The sequence below is a fragment of the Parasteatoda tepidariorum genome, chromosome 4 (assembly GCF_982258835.1).
Source record: "Parasteatoda tepidariorum strain Cologne lab strain chromosome 4, Ptep-v5.0, whole genome shotgun sequence".
In the NCBI taxonomy this organism is placed as follows: domain Eukaryota; kingdom Metazoa; phylum Arthropoda; class Arachnida; order Araneae; family Theridiidae; genus Parasteatoda; species Parasteatoda tepidariorum.
Genome location: NC_141758.1, coordinates 41,971,959 through 41,993,438, shown reverse-complemented (window position 1 = coordinate 41,993,438; position 21,480 = coordinate 41,971,959). Strand labels below are relative to the sequence as shown.

Below are 21,480 nucleotides of genomic sequence, written 5' to 3'. Positions count from 1 at the left end.
TCCTACAAGATATGGAAAATTTTAAAAACCAATTAAGTTAAAATTTTTAAAATGATTTTATAGAAATTAATTAAAAAATAAAGGAGTAAATAATTTATTAAATAAATAATTTATTTGCTTATTTTTTATATTATATGTAGAATTTTTGAAAATATTAATGGAATATTTATTTCTTTTCAAATAAAGAATTGTTACTCAAATGATTAAAAAAAATGGTTAAAACGAAAAGTTAAATGAAAAGAAATAAAACCTGAAATAACCATAAAATAAGAAAAACTTTGAGAGAAATATTTTTATAACTTTTAATTCCAATCAAAACAGCTTTTGACATTTAGAGATGGTTTAGGGAATTGTTTATTTTTTCCAAATTAGTGTTATTCATGGAAGTTTATTTTCTCAATTCACATTAAAAATATTTATATGAAATTTTTAATGTTATAAAATATTAGGTGTTATTTTCATTTTGAAATAATTTATTTTCTCTGATATATTTTTCTTTATAATCTTTTAGGAGAAGCTATGGGAATCATGCAGCATCATGATGCTATAACGTAAGCAATTTTAAAATAAATAATTGTTAACCATCCTAAAGCTACACTTTAATATTTACTATTGTTAGATGTTCTTATAATTTCTGATGGGAATGTTTATCCTTTATATTTTATTTTTCTCAAAGCATTATGTAAAGGATAAACATTCTCATCAGAATAATTATAAACATTCAGGGGTGACTGTATTCCAAGTGTACCCCGGAATTCCGGGTTCGCGAACTTCCGCAAATCAAGAACTTATATTCTGACTGAATTTTCACGGAGTCCCACAATCCAAAATTTAAATTTTTTATCTTTAGCGAAATTCCGTTGCTACATTTGCATACATATTCTTCTTCAACCAATTGTCGGAAATCCACTTATTTGATTCCTTTCGTTTGATGGATTTCGCTAATCTGCTAATATCAATATCGATTTATTCAATATCGCGATTTTTCTTTACGTGTTTTTGAAATTTAATATCGTGATTTGTATTCGCATGTTTTTAAAATCCAATTACTCGATTTGTATTCACGCAAGCTTAAAATTTAATGTTGTGATTCGTTTTGATGCGTTTTTAAAATCTAATATCGCGATTCGTATTCACACGATCTAAAAGTTTCCTATCATGATTTGTATTTTCGCATTTTTAAAATTCAGTATCGTGATTTATATTTACACGATTTTAAAATCCAATATCGCAATTCAAATTCACGTGATATTAAAACTTAATATTGTTATTCCAGCAGCTAAGTTCTTTTTTTAAAATAGTTACTATAAAGGTGTGATATACTTCATTGGTAGTAGCTTTAATTGTAAATCGTAGTTTAAAAAATTTATGTTAAATATGAAACATGTATGGTATATAGATTTATTTCTTGATATTGTGTTTTTGCACATAACATTTTCATGGTTTTCACTTTGTGTTACAAATACCCCTGAATATTAAAGATGGAAAAAAAATTTAAATAAATCCTAGATTAGACCAACATTTCTTTACACTTGTAAGCAGTTTTCTTTTGTTTCTCTTAAATATTAGTCTTTATTATATGAGTGAATATAAAACTTATTTGGTAGGAGCTTGAAAATGTAAATTAGTAATAAATGTTTCAATTTGTGTCTGATTTTTCTTTTATTATTTCCCACCTCTTTTTTTTTTATGTCTTTGCGCATGTTTAAGTCTAAACTTTTTTTTAAAAAATATATCTAGTCCTTGATTTTTATCAAATAACACTGTGTTAAGAAACTGCTTAATGATTTATATATATATATATTTTGTTCTAATGTTATGTATGTTTTATAAATGTATGTTTTCTTAGTCTTGTGAAATAATGATTTCTGTTGGTACAGTTTCTTTCAAAGCTATTGTTCGTTTGAATTGTTTTTGTTTTTTTTGTTGATATTTCAAGATAATCAATTTTAAACTTTTCTAGGGGTACAGCAAAACAACATGTTACCAATGACTATGAAGAAACTTTAGCCAGTGCTATTGAAAGTTGTCATGTAAGTAATTTAAAATGTTTTATTATTATTATTATGAGTTAAAATGTGTCTTGTTATTATATATAAAAATATTATTCATAAATATTAGTCATCATTGCATATAGTTTCCAAACTATATAAAATGTATTAATAAGATAGTTTTTTTCAATATATAAATTAAATAATGTGGATAATGCTTTTTTAATATAAATAATACTTTTTTAAAATGACATTTTGTGTATCTAAAGAGGTTAGTTACTTTGTCTACCTATAAGGGGAAAACATTGCTTGTTTATTTAAAAATAATTGCCATTCTTTACCTTCTTAATTTATTCTGAAATTTTCGAAATTGTACACCAATCAGGTTTTTTTAGTTAGAACTATAAATTGAATCATGGAATTTGGATAAATAGATAAGAATCTAAAATTTCTCCAAATTCAATTTTTAGGAGCTATTTTGTTTTTGCCTTGATAGATTGAATTCTGTGTTTTTTGTATAATCCTTCTGGATCTAAAGAATTGAAGTAGGGCGAGTGATTTTTTGTGAAATTTCGTGTACATCAAGACCTTTGTTTTAAGAAATTCTGTGAATCGAAAACTTATATTCCAACAAAATTTTCATGGAGTTCTGCCAACTGAAGTTTAGATTTTTGAAACTTTTGCTAAATCTCATTATCGAGATGTTTACATACATACACGTGATTCTTACACCATTTGACGGATTTTGAATTTTGACTCCAGAATCTGCTAATATAGCAATTCATCAATATGTAATTTTAATATTAAACATTGATTTTCGTATTTACCTGATTTAAAAGTTACACATTGAGGTTTGTACTCATGCAATTTAAAAATTCAGTATCGCAATTTGTGTTTACTCTTCTTTAAAAATATTGATTTAGTTATTTCGTCATCAAAACTCGTTATATAAAACATCGATTTTTGTATTTATTTGTGTTTTAAAGACTACTCATTACAGTTCATATTTACAGAATCTAAAAATGGATCGAATTACCTATTCACATAAATTAAAGATTCAATATTACGATTTGTATTTTCCCGTTTTTAAAATCAAATATTGCAGTTCATATTCTTGTGATTTTACAATCCTATACCGCGATTCTTGTAAGAAGTAAGTTTTTCTTACATTAATTATTATAAACGTGTGATATTCTTCACTGGTAGGTAAGTATAAATCTGAGTTCAAAAATTTTTGTTTAGCATTAAACATATAAGGTATATATTGATATCAAGTGTCTGCACATAAAATTTTCAGTTAGCAAAGTCAACTCATAATTTATCATAATTATCAATTTTCCATGACGTTTTTTTTAGAACTATGTCCAATGTAATTTTCAGTTCCATATAGTTTCCTAACATAAAAGTTTTTAATCTATATGAAAATCAAAATAAAATCTAACGTACTTCCTTTTCCTATGACTCTCCACTGGCTAATGAGGAAAGCATGCAAAGTGTTGCCATGTAGCTGGTAAAGCATCTAAAGGTAGCATAGAGCAGCTACACCAATTGTAGCTGCTGTACGTCACCTGTACCTCATTTCGATCGCCAGCTGGCACTTGCGCCAATAACTAAAATTTTCAGTGTTTTTACTTTGTCTAACAACCACCCCTGTTATACTTTTTCTTCAAAATTCAAGCAAAAGTCCTTAATAGCAGAAATATTTATCTGATGTATGTCATGTAATTTTTTGTTTGATAAAATTCTATTTTTATATGTTTTTAATTTTTGTTTCATTATAGGATGTAATAAATGAAGCTTATGAAAAAGTGATGCCTCAAAACGAGTCTGAACCTGCACTCAAGCAACAATTCTGCAATCTCTTAAATATCAGCCAGTGTGAAATAACTGAAAATTCTTCTGCTGTGCGTAAAATATTTCTCAAAATTTTCGAGTTTAAATTATTGTACTAAGTTATGAAATTTAAATGTCTGAGAGTGGTAAATTTGTATTTTTGTTCGGAAAGTAATTTCGCTTTTTCCTGTAGAGGACTTCATTTTACATTTTTTTCACAGTCAACTTCACACTTGAGTCCTATAATCATTATAAATTTTGAAAGCAGATGTAGGAAAGCTTACTTGTGAAAAAGTTTGAATGATTTTGCGCAGTAAGTTTTTGGTTTTTGTCCTTTCAAATATAAAAAGTGAAAAGCAGCATTTTTGGCATATTTTACTTTTTTATTATTGAAAATGTAAAAATTTTGTCTGAAAAAAATTGTCTGATGTGTATAGAGAAGATGTATTGGCGCAATATGATAGTGCAAAAACTTGTTTCCAAAATATCGATTAAAATTCATTGTGACAGTTGAAGTGGATGAAGCTACAATGAAGGCATTAATTGATGCAAACTGACAAATAACAACTTGTGTGATCATTGAGAGATTAAATTTGTCGAACTTAACCATCCATGCTCATTTGTAATGCCTAGATTTATTCTCAAAGCTGAATATATGGGTTCTTCGCTTTCTTACAGAAAGAAATTTGTGTTGTCGCATTAGACGTCTATAATTTGTTTCGCAAATATTAAGAAAATTATTAACTATTTAAGTGTGTCATCACTGGGAACAAGAAATGGTTTGTTTACAATATTTGTTTGGGTCTTTAAAAATTTTTTAAATGGTAGCACCCTTACTTCAAATGAGAAATTCATGGATAAGAGCCCCTAGCCGCTAGGCTAGCCATGGGAGGTTTTAAGGTTCTCCTCTCTATGTAATATAAATGCAGGTTAGTCCCATCGAAAAGTCCTCCATGAAAGCAAATTTCTCCCAATACTTGATCCAGGATTTCCCTTGTCTTCTAAATAGGGTTTAAAATTACAAGGCTGTGGAGTTGAACATTAGTAGTCGTAAACTTAAAATAGGGTCAGCTGTTCAACGATGGTTAGAAAAAAAAAAAGAAATGAGGTCAAAAGTTACCTAGATCAGTTTTTTGCCTGGAAAGAACAAAAATTTTGTGAGTTATGAATCATACTACTGCCAGAAAGAAGGCAAAAAGTATTGGACCAGAATGGGCAATATATAAATCAATAAAATATTTATTCATTGTAAGAAAATAGTATTGTATTTTCGTAAGGAAAAAATAAAATCACTTTCTTAACAACCCAAATATTGTTTATATAGAGACTATTATTATATAGAGACTATTATTATATAGAAACTAGTAGAAAGTTTTAAATATCACTAAGATTTATATTTCTTATTTTATGACTGAATATTATTTTTTCCAAAAATTATTTTCTATTTAAAAATAATTCTTTTGATATGATTTGAAGAAATTTTTTATGTTCCTGTTTAATAAATTTTTGTGATGATTTTCGTTTTGTTTCCTTAACTTTGTGTAGTATACGTAATTTATTAAAAAACGTTACAAATTTTTAGGTAGCCATTACGATTTATAATCCACTTGCATGGAATGTATCAAAGTATGTGCACATACCAGTTAAAGGATCTGCTTACAAAATTGTTGATTATAATGGAAAACCTGTAGAAGCTCAGGTAAATATTGCTATTATTACATGTAATAAATGGCTTTTTTAAATTTAAATACTTATTTTAAGATTTACATAGTTATAGTTTTTAATGTTATAACCTACCCTGGAAAAATCAAAGTTTCTTATGTCTTTGGTAAAGATTGTGCTTTACGCATGCTATTACACAATGTAATAAATTGAACGACTTAAGGCCATTTTATGACAAACCAGATAGCTAAAGCTGACATTTTGACTCCTAACTGTTTCTTAGTATTGTTTCTAGATTGTTATTTTACCTGTTTCTAGAATTGCAATTGGATAACAGCACAATACACAGAAGCATCTTATTCTTTATATGAAAATTCATGTTTTTTTTTTTTTTGTTCAAAAATGATCTTAATATACATTCCTCTTAACAGTTTGAAAACGTGGCTTATCATTTTATAAAGACTACAATTTATATGAAATATTTACCAGTGTTAATTAAGTTTTTTTGCATCCTCAATAAAGGAAGCTAAAGAATATTGCTCTTCTAGCCCAGGTTAGATTCCTTCTTCAATATAGTTATTGTTAAGAAATAGTTGCCTTAAACTCTATTGGATTCTCTTTGATTATAGGGTTTTTAATTTTAAACACTATTTGTGTTTAATATTTAATACTTTACTATTTACCAGCGTTGGTTAAGGTTTTTTTCCATCCTCAAATATGGAAGCTAAAGAAAATTGCTGTTTTACTCAAAACTAGATTCATTTGCTGCTATAATTATTACGAAGTAGTTGCCTTAAATTCTATAGGATTCTCTTTGGCTGTAGACTCTTAAATCTTACAACATTACTGTTGGTCAGTGTTTGCAAAAACTGTTTCAATGTATAAAATTTTGTTAATTAAATTTTTAATAAGTGATATTAGAAAATTTATATTTTAATGTTTTCTTTTTAAAGCTTATTCCTATTGCCCCATCTGTTCAAAAAGTGCCTGGTCGAAAATCAAGCGCTGTTGCAGAAATTGTTTTTGAAGCTCAATTACCAGCACTTGGATATGCTACATATCTTATGCGAGCAACAACTGGTAAGATATTTCTTTATATAATTTTAAAATTAAAACTAATATATATATTCTTTATTTATTTTTTTAAAAAGTATATCAGGAATATAACTATGTAGATTTTGTTAAAGATTTATTTGATATTTTATGCAATATCGGAAACTTTTTTTAATCTTAAATAAGGATTTTTGTTAAAATGTATTGAAGTAGGAGAAGATTATCTATCTCAAAACTCTTGAGAGCAACAGAAAAGTCTAGTTATATAATTTTAATGTTTTTTTTTTTTTTTTTGTAATACTTTTTTTTCAAGTTTAAATAATTAACTTTTTTTTTTAATTTGATGGCAACCATTAATTTTCATATGTTCATTATTTCACAATACAATTTTGAATGCTTTTATAAATTTCTGATTGTTCCTGATTATTTTTCTCCTTTTAGCCAAGTCTATGGCAGTTCGACAGAGATCTACCCTCCGATATAAAGCAGATGGTGATTGGATTATAAAAAATAAGGTACTATCATTCTTAAGATTTATCAATTTTGCAAAATATGTAATCACAATTCTAAATATACTTATTATTTCTATATGCTATATAATTTTTAAAAAAAAAAGACTGTCAAGTGTGTTAAAGTTTTTATTTCTCTCTCATGAGAAGAACGTTTTTGTCTTTCCATTTAATCCATTCTTGTTGATCAAAAAAAATTGAATAGTACATACAAAGATCCAGATGTCTTTGGCTGTCATCATCATGGAATTAATAAAAATTATAATGATATTTACCTGCAAATTATTTATTTTTTATTTAGCAGTAATTACCAACAATTATTTATTATTCCTTCTTAATATTATTATTTTTTATTGGAACGTTATTCAGAATTGAAGACTTAGAATTAAAAGTGGTGTACGTTTATTATATTATACAGCAATCACCTGATACAGTTTGTTAGAAATAAAATGCAACCTCCAAAAAACAAAGAAATAGCTCCAATGCAGAAGGAGTAGTTGTTTAATTTCTGTGCTCAGATGTTTATTTTATTTTATAATAGGCGTTGAAAAGCCACCCCTATTCTGAGTTTACAACTATTGGTGTTTAACTCCATTGCCTTGTCATTTCGAATCGAACCCAGAAGTTAAAAAAACTCTTGGATCAAACATTGGTACAAACTAGCCTTCATGGAGGATTTTTTTGATGAAACTAACCTGCATTTGCATTACATGAAGCCATGATAACCTAACATGGTTAGTGTGGTAGCAAGGGGATTCTTACCCACGATCCCTTTACCACTAAGGATATTTTATGTGAACACTGTGGTCAGTGTGAGCTGATAGCAGAATCTGTATCAAAAAGACACTGCTGGGGTTAGAAGCCGGGTAACTTCACTGGGAGGCAAAGACTCTCCTAATCTCTATATCTCCTGAGTGAGCTACAATGGCTCAGGGTATAGAGCTTTCGCTTTCCAATGAGGTGAACCAGGATTTAATCCTGGCAATGGCTGGTTGATATGAATTCCGCATCCGGCTTGCACCGACCTCAGTGCTGATGTGAAATATCATCGGTGCTACCACCGGATCATGGGTTAGAGTCCCCTTGCCGTCGGGCTAACCATGGGAGGTTCTCGTGGTCTTCCTCTCCATGTAACACAAATGCGGGTTAGTTCCATCAAAAAGTCCTCCACAAAGCCAAATTTCTCCCAGTACTTGATCCTGGAGCTCCCTTGTCTTCTGTATTGGGTTCAAAATTACAAGGCTATGGAGTTGAACATTAGTAGTCGTAAACCCGAAAATTGGATTGGCTGTTCAACGACGGTTATAAAATATCTTCTGAGCCATCATGGTTCTATCTGTGCACAGATAGATGCCGTTGGTTTCAACAAAATGAAATAAACATTCCATAATTCTGAGTGAACCATATCTTTCCTTAATGAGTGTTTTTGAGAACAACCTGATTTTCAGTGGACTGCAATCTCCCCAAAGTCCAGACTCGTCACTTGCAGACTATTTTCAATGGATATATTTAAAAAGTGTTGGGTGAGCATTTTGCTTGATATCTGACACTGAGCTAAAGACAAAAATTGAACAAGAAATCAAAAATATTTTCCCGTAAATGTTGATTTCCTTTTTTAATGACACAGTTTTTTGTTTTTTTAAATACTGTTTTTTGTTAATATACAACAAAATTAACTTTTTCTTTATTTATGAACACACTTATGAAAGGATTTTTCTGTTTTTAGTACCTTTCTGTTTTTGTTGATGGAAAATCTGGTCTTCTGAAGAAAATCCAGCTGGCTGATAATTCTAATTTGACAGTCAACCAATCATTTTATTGGTATCGTGGCATGAATGGCAACAACAGCCAATTTGAATATCGGGCATCCGGAGCTTATATCTTCAGACCTAATGGCACTTCTCCCATATCACTTGGTGATAATGTCACACTCACTCTTGTTAATGTAAGAATGTTTTTCTTATACAGTAGAGAACCGATTATCCAGAACGATCGGGACCATCGTGATTCCGGATAACTGATTTTTCCGGTTTTCTGAATCCAAAATGCCGTTTTTTTAATGTTTATGAAACGAAACTAAAAAATTATTTTGAAATAGTTTTAAAAATAATAAAAAATGATAAATAATACACTTAAGTTTAAATAAGGAAAGAAATTATGAAATGAAAATTATATACAGGCTTATTAATGTTATTATTAACATTAATAACATATATAAGCTATTTGTGCTTATGTGAGATTCGTCTACAAACGGCTTTTGATCCGTCCTCTAAATCAGTTCTTTCGTCAACTCGATACGCCATACGCTCTAAATAACAAAATTGGCTCAAAATCTTGCAGGAAAAAATTTTTTTAATTGAAGAAAATTAATTTCCGGTTCCGAATTTTATTCCGGTTATCTGGTTTTCCGGTTTTCTGATTTCCGGATAAGAGGTTCTGCACTGTACTTTATTTTTTTAAAATTTGTTTTGATAAATAAGAAACAAAGAATTTGGTTCAATTAATATTTTGTGCTGTATAAATATTTGTAGAAAATGGTCACTAAGAGGAGGCTTTGCATAATAATTTGCAATATACGTAATTACAATAGCTACATTTTTTACTTGCATACTACTTTTTTTTGTTTTTACTCTCAGCAATCAAAGATAAATATAAATACATCTTGTGTAGTTAATTTCTTCTAGTCTAACATTATTTTTTAATGAAGTTTTCTCTAAATTTCTTTAATATTATAACCAATTTAAGAAAAGTTTCAAAATAAGGTTTTTATTCAATGACTAGACTAATATTAGTTAACTCACTCTTTTTTGTTATACTGTAACTGTTTGTGCAAAAGTTAAGATTTGTTATACTTTAACTGTTTGTGCAAAAGTTAACATTTGTTATACTGTTACTGTTTGTGCAAAAGTTAAGATTCTTACTAGTTTTTTGTTAATTTATTAAACACATATAAAATTATAGAGCTCATAGAACAGTCACAAAATAAACAAAGCTTTATAACAGTTGGAAAAAGGTTGATACTTAAAATTTAAATAAAACTTTAAACTGCCTTTAGGGACCGGGTGGAACTTTCAATTTAGAGGCTGGAGATGGATTGAGTATAATGGTCCCAGTTAGTGTTCTGCAAATAGTTTGGTTGGAAATGATTGCCATGACATTCTGTAAAAAAAAGGCTTTATAATATTAAATTTATTATTTTTTTAAATAATTACGGAGAAATTTTGAGTTCATTTTATTTCATTAGTTCAATTACGTGATATGTATTTATTTAACATATCACATGTATAAATGAATAACAAAAGCGAAATTGTTTTTAAAAAATGATTTAATATTTGTTACTGGAAATTTAAAAAAAAATTCGCGACAATTATTGGGATATTTCTTATAACAATTTATATGATATTTATTAATTTTTTACTTTTTTAGTTCAGTTAACAGACACGTATTCCTTTAGCATAATACCTGTAAGTTTATTTTGGTGGTATTTATCAGCAACGAAAACTGTTTTGTTTCATTTTGTTATAATTTTGAAATTAATTTTAAAATGAGAATTTATAATGTAATTGTTGTTCATAATTTTACTATGTTCCATAGCACTAAATAAACAATATTATTAATAATTGCATTAAATAAAGAGTTTAAGATATCATATCTCTTTTTAAATCATCTAAATAATATAAAGTTTTATTTCCTATGATATTTAATACATTTTGACACATCAAAATGTATTAAATATTTTGTTATAAAAGGAGTTAAATGTTGATATACGCATTTCTATGCAATTGTTTCATAAATTATGTAACTGTTTATGCATTAAACCTTATTTTAGTGTAAATTTACTGTTTATTTACTTGAATGACTCAAAATAATTGCGTTTTGATTAAAAAATTTTTATTAATAAACTTTAATTATATAAATTTATTTTTCTGTATAGGGTTCTGTAGTTCAAGAAATTCATCAGGTATTTACACCTTGGTTAAGCCAGATCATTCGCTTATACAAAAACAGTGAACATGTTGAATTTAAATGGCTTGTTGGTGCAATACCAGTTCAGTAAGTAATTGAATTTGCTAATACCTAACTTTTTATAGTCATTTAGTAGTTTATTTGATTAATATATGTGAAAAAATTTATTTAGTTTAATTTTCTTTTAGTTAAACACAGTGTTTTTATATTAATAGTTTTTTATCTTAGTATTTGTGGTTACTTTTTTTTTAATCATAGATAAATTATTATTTTTTTAGTATTTATATGAAAAATTTATATGCTCTACAAAAATTTAGAAGACATTTAAATTTTTTTCTTTTTAATTTTGTTTTAGAATAAATAGAAAGTAATTATTCATGGGTTCATATTTTGTCTATCTTTTTGTATATGGCATTTTCTCTTATATACTGAATGTTTCTAATTCTTCCAATTTATATATTAGTTTGTGCATGTAATTATAAAGAACAAATAAGTTTTACAAAAAATAATTATATTCATACATTTGACAGGCTTCTTCGTGATTATTTAAGAAAACTAAATTACATTGAATGTGTGTGTCCTAAGAAAAGCATAGCAATATAAATAAATAATTAAAATAAAATAAAAAGGGGAAAGTTTTACTAGTATCATAGTTTTTAAAGCACTGAGCTGTTATTGTGAAAGACCAAAAATCAATCCTACAATTGTGACTTGAAGATCATCCAGCTTCAGGTTGATGGGTAGGAGCATGCTGGGAAATGTAAGAAGTTCAGCATACTGTGCTAACTCCATTGGTATCATGCAATTATTTGTGAAATTTTGAATCCTTGGGCTTGTTTCAAGGAACTTTTCTCTTGCATCAATTAAGAGTGAAATTAGGTTTGGTTTTTAAGTACAAATCAATTGTGATTGTCTCTCTTTTACATGATGGAAGCTAGAAGAGTGACGGGACCACCCAATAGATCAAAGACTAGAATTGGGAGATTTATGATAAATTAGAGTGTAGAAATCCTTGTCTTTTAATTTGTTTTCGTGGTGATATTATATTACATTACACAAGTCAATTGGACTTAAAAGTTCCTTGGGAGAGGCCTTAGCCTCCTAGGCTTTCTTGACTAAGAACTTTAATCAACTTATCATAGTTATTAATACTATATTTATTGCAAAAACTAAATGCAGAATTTTTATGGCTTACGATTCTCTTAACTCTTGTTTTTTTTTTGTTTTTTTTTAAATTTAGAGATGCAGTTGGGAAGGAGATAATTACTAGATTTGACACTGATCTGCAGAGTGGTGATCTCTTTTATACAGACTCTAATGGGAGAGAAATGGTTGAGCGGAAGTAAGTATTATCTTTATAATAATGAAAAAAAAACTTCTATTAAAATCTGTTATCTGTTTTCTGGTTTATTTATTTAGGCTAATATTTTATATTGCTTTCGTTCTGTTAATATTTTATATTGTATTTTATATTGTTTATTGTTATTATAGACTAACTTCCATGCAATATTTCGAAAGATTAATGTAAATTTTTTTTTTATAATTACACTTTTGTTATTAAATATTTCTTCTTTTTTTAAATTTCAGGAGGAATTTCCGTCCTACATGGGTACTTAATGTCTCTGAGCCTGTTGCTGGAAACTATTATCCTGTTAACAGCCGCATTTACATCAGGGTAAGGATTTGAATATTAGAGGAATTTTTTTTATTATGGTTTTGGTACTGTAAGAATTTTTTTTTTTTTTTTTTTTTTTAGGATTATAATGAATACTTTTGTTTTCTAGATTTTACAGTTTCATTTGATTTTTTTAAACATAAGCCAAGAATAATTGAATATTTAAAAAAATAATCTCATATCTTGACTACTTTTAAAAATGTCTTCATAGTGCAGCACTACTCTCCTAGGATTTTTGACTTACCATAAATTTGTTGATAGATGGGTTTTTTTCCCGCAATTATCTTCTAAAATAATAAAAAAAATAATTAATTAATTAAATTGTGTTAAAAAAACGTGCTCATCATTTTTTATGAGTTTAAGTATTTTTATAGGGCTATTTGGAAAATAATTTGCATAAATAATGGTAAAATAAAATTAATTTATTTTCCATTTAAGTTATTTAAGGAATTACTATAGTTGCAAAATGTTTTACGTCATTAATTTTTAATTTTCGCAGAAAATATATACATTTTTAAAATGTGCTTGTTGTTTATCCAGCACATTCCTATAGTAAGTGAAGTTACAGCACATTGTAAGTGAAGTTACAGTTACTAGTTTGTTATACAGCTTTTGAAGCATTTGCAATGTCTCACCTTATTAGGAGTTTTTTTTTAACCTTCTTAAATCTTAAGTATCAATTTCAGCTCCAATTACTTTTTTTTTTTTTTTAGCCAAAAGCAGCCTAGCATAGTTTCCTGTGTTTAGGTTAAAAGCTGAAGTTTTGAAAATACATGGTTTCTACTTTTGTTATATTTGTTATTTTAAAAAATAATTTCATGCTCAAAAGCTCAAAAAGTGAATGAGCCGTTGTATTTTATTGTAATTTTGCATTCTTTAGCATTCTTTTAATAGTTTTTATAGTTGTAAGTATTATTACTGTTAATATTGATATTTCTGGTAATCAACTTTGTGTTTGCTTTATTATCATTTGCAGTAAGTATAATTAATGCGCATAATAGTTTTACTAAATAAATTATTATAAATTCTAAAAAATTCTACTAAATTCCTATAAATGCTTATTAAAATATTATAAATTTAAATAATTCATATTAAAATATGAATCATGAAAGACTTTGACTTTAAAAGATTTGTAAGCTATACTGTATGTAGGTTATTAACTGTATGAGGCTGCTGTATTATTTCTGCAGTTGAAATGCTGATCTTATGAAAAAATGATTTTTTCTCACATATTTCTTGTGCAAAGTTTGTCATAAGTGTTTTTCTTCGTGCTTCCTGCCAGCTATAATTTGTGCAAAATTTCATCACAATCATAATAAAGCTGAATTTGTATTAAAAAAAGTATGGAAATTGTTATACTCACTTTTATATATTTGACTTTAAATATATGACCTTAACACATTATAACATATGCATTTTATCTTCAGGATAAAAAAGCGAATAAGCAACTGACTGTATTGAATGACAGGTCTCAAGGTGGATCCAGCTTAATGAATGGTTCTGTAGAACTAATGGTTTGTGTATATTTTTTTAATGTTAATCTTTTAATGATAATGCTTCAAATTTTTTAAATCAAGCATTTTTATTGATGTATTCTTTTTAAATTCGTATTTAAAATTTACTATTAATTTAAAATAATCATCCTGCATTTTGGTGCAATATAGAATATTTTTTTTCTTCTTTTGGTTAATGGCGGGCACCTGTGTCTGTTTCCCATTGGCCTCAGAAATGCCAGAATTGCTACTATCTTATCGTTACCCAGAGCACCTATGGCTAAGCCACGGCGGTGGAGTAGCATAGCCCACGTCATACAACCACAAACCCATTTATAGGGAGGGTTACATTCACACAATCAAACGGAGGAAAGAACATAGAACAGGAAAGAAACATCCAAACGGCGCTTGCTAGACTTAGAAGCGTACACACTCGATCCCAACCTCACATCGCGGGCCTTAAAGTCTATCCACCCTGCCCTAAGTGCAATGTGAGCAAGTCTGCTCCTGCCCACATCCTATCGTGTATTGGCTGCCAGAAGAGCCACCTGGTCTCCAACCCTGCGGCAATAGTACATGACTTTGGGAGCTTTTTGGAAGAGTTCATGGACTTGATTTAATGCTTCTGTTGGTCAAGTGGGCATAAGCAACAACTGCAACAGAAACATCCATGCCCTGAGCGGGATTCGAACCTGCAACCATCGGCTCTGCAGTCAGGCATGCTAACCACTCGGCCACCTGGTCGGCTCAATAAAGAATATAAAAGTTATGAAATTTACTTTAAAACCATCTTTGCAATTGTGCTTGTTGTAATAAATTTAAAATTCAAAAATCATGGATAATCTTTTGAAAATTAAATGTTTGATTATATGTTTTCTATTGGACATTGACAGATTGAAAATATAACAGAACGGAAAGGTAATTGACTTTTATTCCAGTTAAGTTTTTGAGTCTTTTTGGTCATACCTTCCTTAATGTGGGGAAGAATGACTGGTCCTGAATGCAAGAAATAGTAATATATATATATATATATATATATATATATATAAATGCAAACATTATAAATAGTGATAGTGATTATAAGTACCATTGTTATGATTATTATGACTTAAGTTATTATTGTTATTTTAATTATGAATTATACTTAAAATTATTTTTATTAATTTATAAATAATTATGAATGGCAATAATTCAATAACAATATATTGCTGTTCAATTATTTATGTTTTGATTTCTTAGATTTAATACCAATTTCTATTCAAAGATTTTAAATGGCAATACATTTTACTGCATTTGTTTGTATTTTATTAGTAAAATTCTCATTTCTAATGATAGCATAGAGAGCTAGGCAATTTATTTCTTAAATCAGGATGTTTATTATATTGCCATTTGTTGCCTCCAGACAGATGAGTAAGTTCACACTTTAGCTCTTCATTACTAATATAATTGGATTTTTTTTTTTTACAATTTGAGCTAAAAGTGATTTTTAACGTTTACGTGCTTACTAGTTAACCTGTTAGTTATATCAGAAGAAAATTAAAAACGAGGTAATAATTTTTCTGTAAAGATATTGAAAAAAATTCCATTGAGCGTATTTCGAATTCTATTAGAAAATCTTTATTTGATTTTTTCTGACAGATTTGAATTATAAGGGTGAGTTTTCAATACCATTTTAGAAGCTTTACTTCCAATTTTTTCTGGATTTTGGTAATCCTAGTTTTTAAAGCCTATCTCTGGTAAGCTTAGTAACAATTTCAAAATGAATAGAATTTTAGCGAACAATTTTTATTTATCTGACAACTTTCATGAAATAATTTTCCAGAATTTTATGAAAAATTCTCGTTATGCTCATAATAGTAGATTTATATATAGGTTTTTTAATGTGCAATCAAAAATTTGTGAAATATTTTTTTTGCAATTCTGGATCTCATTGAATTGAATCCTAGATCTCATTTAATCAGGGCTCTTAATAAATAAATTTGACTGCGTTTCAGCTTTACATTTTATCTTATAACCGTTGTTGAACAGCTGACCCAATTTTTTGGGTTTACGACTATTAATGTGCAACTCTGCAGCCTCTTAATTTTGAACCAAATCCAGAAGACTAGGGAACTCCTGGTTCCGTACCCCCAGAGGTATTTTATTTTATATTATAACCGTCATTAAACAACCGACCCAATTTTCGGGTTTATGATTACTAATGTTCAACTCCATAGTCCTGTAATTTTAAACCCAATCCAGAAAACAAGGGAACTCCTGAATCAAGTATTGGAAAAAATTTGCCTTCGTGAAGGACTTTTTGATGGAATTAGCCTGCATTTGCGTTACATGGAGAGGAAGACCACGAGAACCACCCGCAGTTAGCCTGACGGCAAAGGGACTTTAACCCATGATCCGTCTACCACTGAGGATATTTCACATCAGCACTCCGGTCGGTGCAAGCCAGGGTCGGAATTCACATCGATCAGCCATCCCTGGGATTCGAACCCAGCTCACCTCATTGGAAAACGAATGCTCTATCTCATGAGCCATTGCGGCTTCCATAGAGGTATTGGTTTATTATGGGACCTTGGAGGACTTTGTAAACCCGACATGCATAACGTGCACCAGTCACAATTTAATGCACTGGAATTCTTCCACCGGCTGGATTCAAGCTCCTGTTCTCACTAACACAAGACACTGCCCTACGACCAGGCTGTCAGGTGGAATAAATTGGATCAGCTGGTAGATCAGCAATTCTTTATATTTAAATTGATTTGATTTTTTTTTATGTCTAGATTCATCGTCGCCTATTACATGATGATGCTTTTGGAGTTGGTGAGGCTCTTAATGAACCTGGTGTTGATGGTAAAGGTTTGGTCATTAGAGGCTCTCACTATTTGATCTTCAGCAACATCAGTGCATCTGCTTCTAAACACAGACCCTTGGCACAATCATTCTTTATGCAACCTCAACTGAGTTTTGCTGAATATAACATGTCTGATGCTTCATACATGAAATCTTTTAAAATGTTTGTAAGTATATTTCACAGCTTTTTCTTGTGATTTAATTTAAAATAATTTTTTTGCAATCATATTCTTAAATTTTTGGATTAATTTTTAAAAAAAAGGAATTAAAAGACAAGAAAAAAAAAAGTTGGATTACATTTTTAAAAAAAAATTATTAAAATACTATGGAAAAATTGATGAAAACTACAATAAAATTTGAATAATAAATTGGATAAAATAGAAAACTTGAAACTTAAGAGAATGTGATATATGAAATGATTTAGTTCAGTATGAGTAATGTTTTTAAATAGTGCTTAAAAGTGCTTATTTTTGATTTACGTTTTTTAGAAGCCCATAAAGGTGCTTTTTTCTATTCGAGGTTTGTAAAAAGTGCTTAATTTTTTATCTTTTAAAAAGAGATTTTTTCTTTGCCGTGTCGATTGTCGATCTAAATTACAAAAAATGCCTGATTTTCAAAATTTTCTCTGCAATATTTATCAGAAACTAGTTATTTTATCATGATTCTTTAAAGTTTCTGAAAATGTTTTTAAACTTTATTGATTTTATGTTTATATATTAAGAACTTTAAACAATAGAAATTTTTTTATTTTTTATAAATGCACGGATCCTAATTATGATATTGTAAATTTTCATTATTTTTGCACAGATCCTAATTATGATTTTGTAAATTTTCATTATTTTTGAACAGATCCTAATTATGATATTGTAAATTTCATTATTTTTATTTAGTCGTCAGGTTTGAAGACACAGTTGCCACCAAATGTACATCTGTTAACTTTGGAACCATGGAAAGCTGGGACAGTTTTAATGCGCTTTGAGCACATGTATGAATTTGATGAAGATCCCATTCTAAGTAAACGTGCAGTTTTGTCTTTACAGGTGAGTTTGCTTTTTCTTGTTACAATTATTTAATTTCAATAATTTCTTTAAAATTATGCAATGACAGGGAGTGTAGCGTTTTTAAAAAATGCTTAAAGGTATTATTTTTGATTTACATATTTTAAAAGCCCTTAAAGGTACTTTTCTTATTCGGGTTTTGTAAAATGTGCTTAATTTTCTGTCTTTTTTTTAAAAAAAAAATTTTCTTTGGCGTGTCAATTGTCATCATCAATTACAAACAAAAGCATGATTTTCACAATTTTCTCTGCAATATTTATCTGAAAGTAGTTCTTTTATCACGTTTATGTAAAGTTTTTGAAAATGTTTTTGTTGATTTTATGTTTATAAATTAAAAACTTTAAACAATAGAAATTTTTTTTTATTACTGATGATTTTCTTTTTGGAAAGTGATTAAAATATTTTTTGAGTGCTTGAAAAGTACTTAGAAGATGCTTATTTTTTATTGAAAAATCTGGCTATGCCGTCTGAATAAAAATGTCCTATTTAGAAGTTTTTTTAAAAAATTAATTATATTTACAAACATTTTTGATGATTTCTTGATATTTAATAAAATATTTTAATTGCTATAACTATTGTTGGTTTTATTTTACTAGGTTATACGATTAAATGTAATATTTTGTTTTTATAAATCAAGCGTGATTATTTTATAAACTATATTCTGTTTTTCAGCTATGTATAGACAAAGCTCATTAATATGACTATTTTATTACAAGAACCCTTCCATTATATATTAGCTTTTGTTGCTGTTATTTTTAACAACTTCAAAGATATGAAAGTTAAAATTAATTTATAATTGTGATAGTTATAAAAATAAATTTCTTAAACGCAAAGAAGATAAGATGTATAGATGTAGTTCATCATTTTTATTTAACTCAACTTGCCTTTGATGCTGTTATTTTCAACTACTGTAAAGATAAAGTAAAAGTTAGTGTATATTGTAAAGTAAAAATTAGTTTATAATTAACATATGTATAAAAATAATTTTTCTTAATGATTACACGATTTATAGTCGCAGTACATCAGTTTTAATCAACTAGCTTTTGATACTGTTACTTTCAACTTCTTAAAAGGCATGAAAATTAAAATTTATTTGTAATTACCATATTTTTAGAAAAATTCTTTAATGCAAATATTACGATACATCACTTTACATCAAATAAATAAATTATGCTTATATTAGGTAGCACTATATATTGTTTGGATTATTGCTTTTCCATTACCAGTGTCAAAAGGGCAGTATTCTAGAAAATAACAAACTGTCCAAAATTCTACAGTTTATTGATATTTCTTAGATGCTGTAAAATAAATACTGATTTATTATTTTCCTTTAAAGGCATGTGAACATTTTAATATAAATTTAAGTTTTGATTAACCAACTAACTTGAATTTATGTACTATTTTTTCTATAAGAAATGTAATGAATCATAAAAATGATGAATAATCACAAATAAATGCTATTTACTGTTATGTGTTTTTTTAAAATATGTTTTAGAATCTTTTTAATGGATTTGATGTTGTAAGTACTGAAGAAACGACTCTTAGTGCTAATCAGTTTTTATCTGACGCTAAAAGATTGTGTTGGAACGAAGTAGGAAAGAAAAACGTCTGTGAAGATTTCCTGCCAAAAGGTAAATTATTTTTGTATTGTTTTCCTACATTGTTCTAAAGAGTTTAGTGCAATATTGTGCTATATTGTTCTAAGGAGATTTCATATTGCTTTTTCTGTTAGAAGAATATGCAAGTTAAAGTATATTTTTAATATAAGTTATTTTAGCTAAATGTAGTTTCACATATTATATGAACTCTATGATAAAAAGGGGAATTGTAAAATTATTATAGTGGAATTGTAAAATTACCATATCTTTAACTTATAATGAGCGAATAATAATTTAATAATAAGCAAAAATCAAACATATTTCTTTATTTAATAGTGGAAGAGTTCCCCGTAATGCCGCATTAAAAAGTGCTCTTCATTTATAGCTGGAGAAAACTTTAGCATTAAATTTTTTTAGGCATTTATTTTTATAAAAATTTTGTGGAACTTTTAACAGTCGGACTGAGGGGCCATCGGACATCCAAAACCCACAGTCCTAAACCCAAAAAGTTCAAGTTACTTATGAATGCATAGTTGCTAACGGACGCTTAGGAGCATGGGATGAGTTCCAAAATTTAATCATTATGGATAGATAATGTAGTTGAAAATAAAGCCAACCCTGTGTTATTAATATAAAATTTTTAATAATCTGGATGCAACTTAGTCACCAAAAAGACTGTTAGAATTCGATATAAACATGTAACCGAAAAATTTTTGTGGTTAGAGAAATAAAGTAGCTTAAGGAATGAAGTTCAAAATAGAATTTGACTTTCGATTTGTGGCAACACTCAATTATTGAGTTTTACATGAATTAAAAAGTTAGCTGTTGCATTGATTATTAAGAAAAGAATAAAAGTATTGATTTTCGTTATTTTTTCATAAAATGTGATAAAAATTGAATAATTGATTTAATTTAATTAAGCAGGATTGAGAATGATTTAAAAATTACATTTATAAAATTAAAAAAATTTTTAAGATTTATGAAAATATGTAATGCTTACAATGGCATCACAAGTATGTTAAGCATATTATATAAATTGCCTACTTTCATGCATATTATATAAATTGCCTATTTAAAATACTTTCTGTTGCACATTTATTGATATCAACAATTTTCAATAGATCTAACCATTATTTCATATGATTTAATTGAATGTAGTGTTACTTAATTACATTTAGTTTATTTTACTTAACTTTCACTTTGTGATGAAATGCGCCATTTTATAATTTTTTTTTGCTTCATTCCAGGATCTCAGAAAATTCGAAAAAGTTTACTGAAATTTGATTTGACTCCGATGCAAATTCGTACTTTTAAAGCTAAAGTTACTTATTGATATTCATCCTGTTAATGTTTGAGATACAGTTATATAAACTGCTCTTTTTTCACACGTATATTTCTTCAAAGTGTCATGTTAATCTGTGATAAACTAGCGATTTAATTTTTCTGTATTGTTGATCAAATTTTTGTTGTGATTAATGTTTTGTTTTATCTGTTGTGCAATATAATGTTCAGTTTACAAATTTTTAAATTTTTTCTGAATAAATACTTGAAAAGTTTTGTTTTTTAATGTCATCGATTATTAGTTTGACTCAAGATTTTAATCTCATTTATATAGTTTCATAACTGACTGATCATTTCTCGTTTTGGTAAGTTCATATAAGATTCTCCTCCATATAACAACATTGTGATTTGATAACGAACGGAAAGTTAGTTTTTTCAGCAGGAAAGCAACACGTGAAATTAAATCGATCAAATAGTTAATAAGCGAATTTAATGAATGTTTGAAATTTTATAA

At 27.9% G+C, this 21,480-nt stretch overlaps 1 protein-coding gene across 2 annotated transcripts in view; it reads left to right on the top strand.

The window, feature by feature from the left end:
• Positions 1-21,252, top strand: part of LManII (Lysosomal alpha-mannosidase II) — a 30,778-nt gene extending 9,526 nt beyond the window's left edge. For both annotated transcript variants that reach the window (XM_016074312.3, XM_043047027.2), the window contains exons 11-25: positions 512-551; positions 1,964-2,033; positions 3,773-3,895; positions 5,407-5,523; positions 6,440-6,566; positions 6,981-7,054; positions 8,775-8,993; positions 10,983-11,101; positions 12,255-12,356; positions 12,602-12,689; positions 14,117-14,203; positions 16,960-17,196; positions 17,920-18,069; positions 19,583-19,718; positions 20,933-21,252. In XM_016074312.3, coding sequence (XP_015929798.1) covers positions 512-551; positions 1,964-2,033; positions 3,773-3,895; positions 5,407-5,523; positions 6,440-6,566; positions 6,981-7,054; positions 8,775-8,993; positions 10,983-11,101; positions 12,255-12,356; positions 12,602-12,689; positions 14,117-14,203; positions 16,960-17,196; positions 17,920-18,069; positions 19,583-19,718; positions 20,933-21,018 — 1,775 coding nt within the window. In that variant the 3' untranslated portion in view covers positions 21,019-21,252. The remainder of the gene's footprint in view (positions 1-511; positions 552-1,963; positions 2,034-3,772; positions 3,896-5,406; positions 5,524-6,439; positions 6,567-6,980; positions 7,055-8,774; positions 8,994-10,982; positions 11,102-12,254; positions 12,357-12,601; positions 12,690-14,116; positions 14,204-16,959; positions 17,197-17,919; positions 18,070-19,582; positions 19,719-20,932) is intronic.
• The last annotated feature ends 228 nt before the right edge of the window (positions 21,253-21,480 follow it).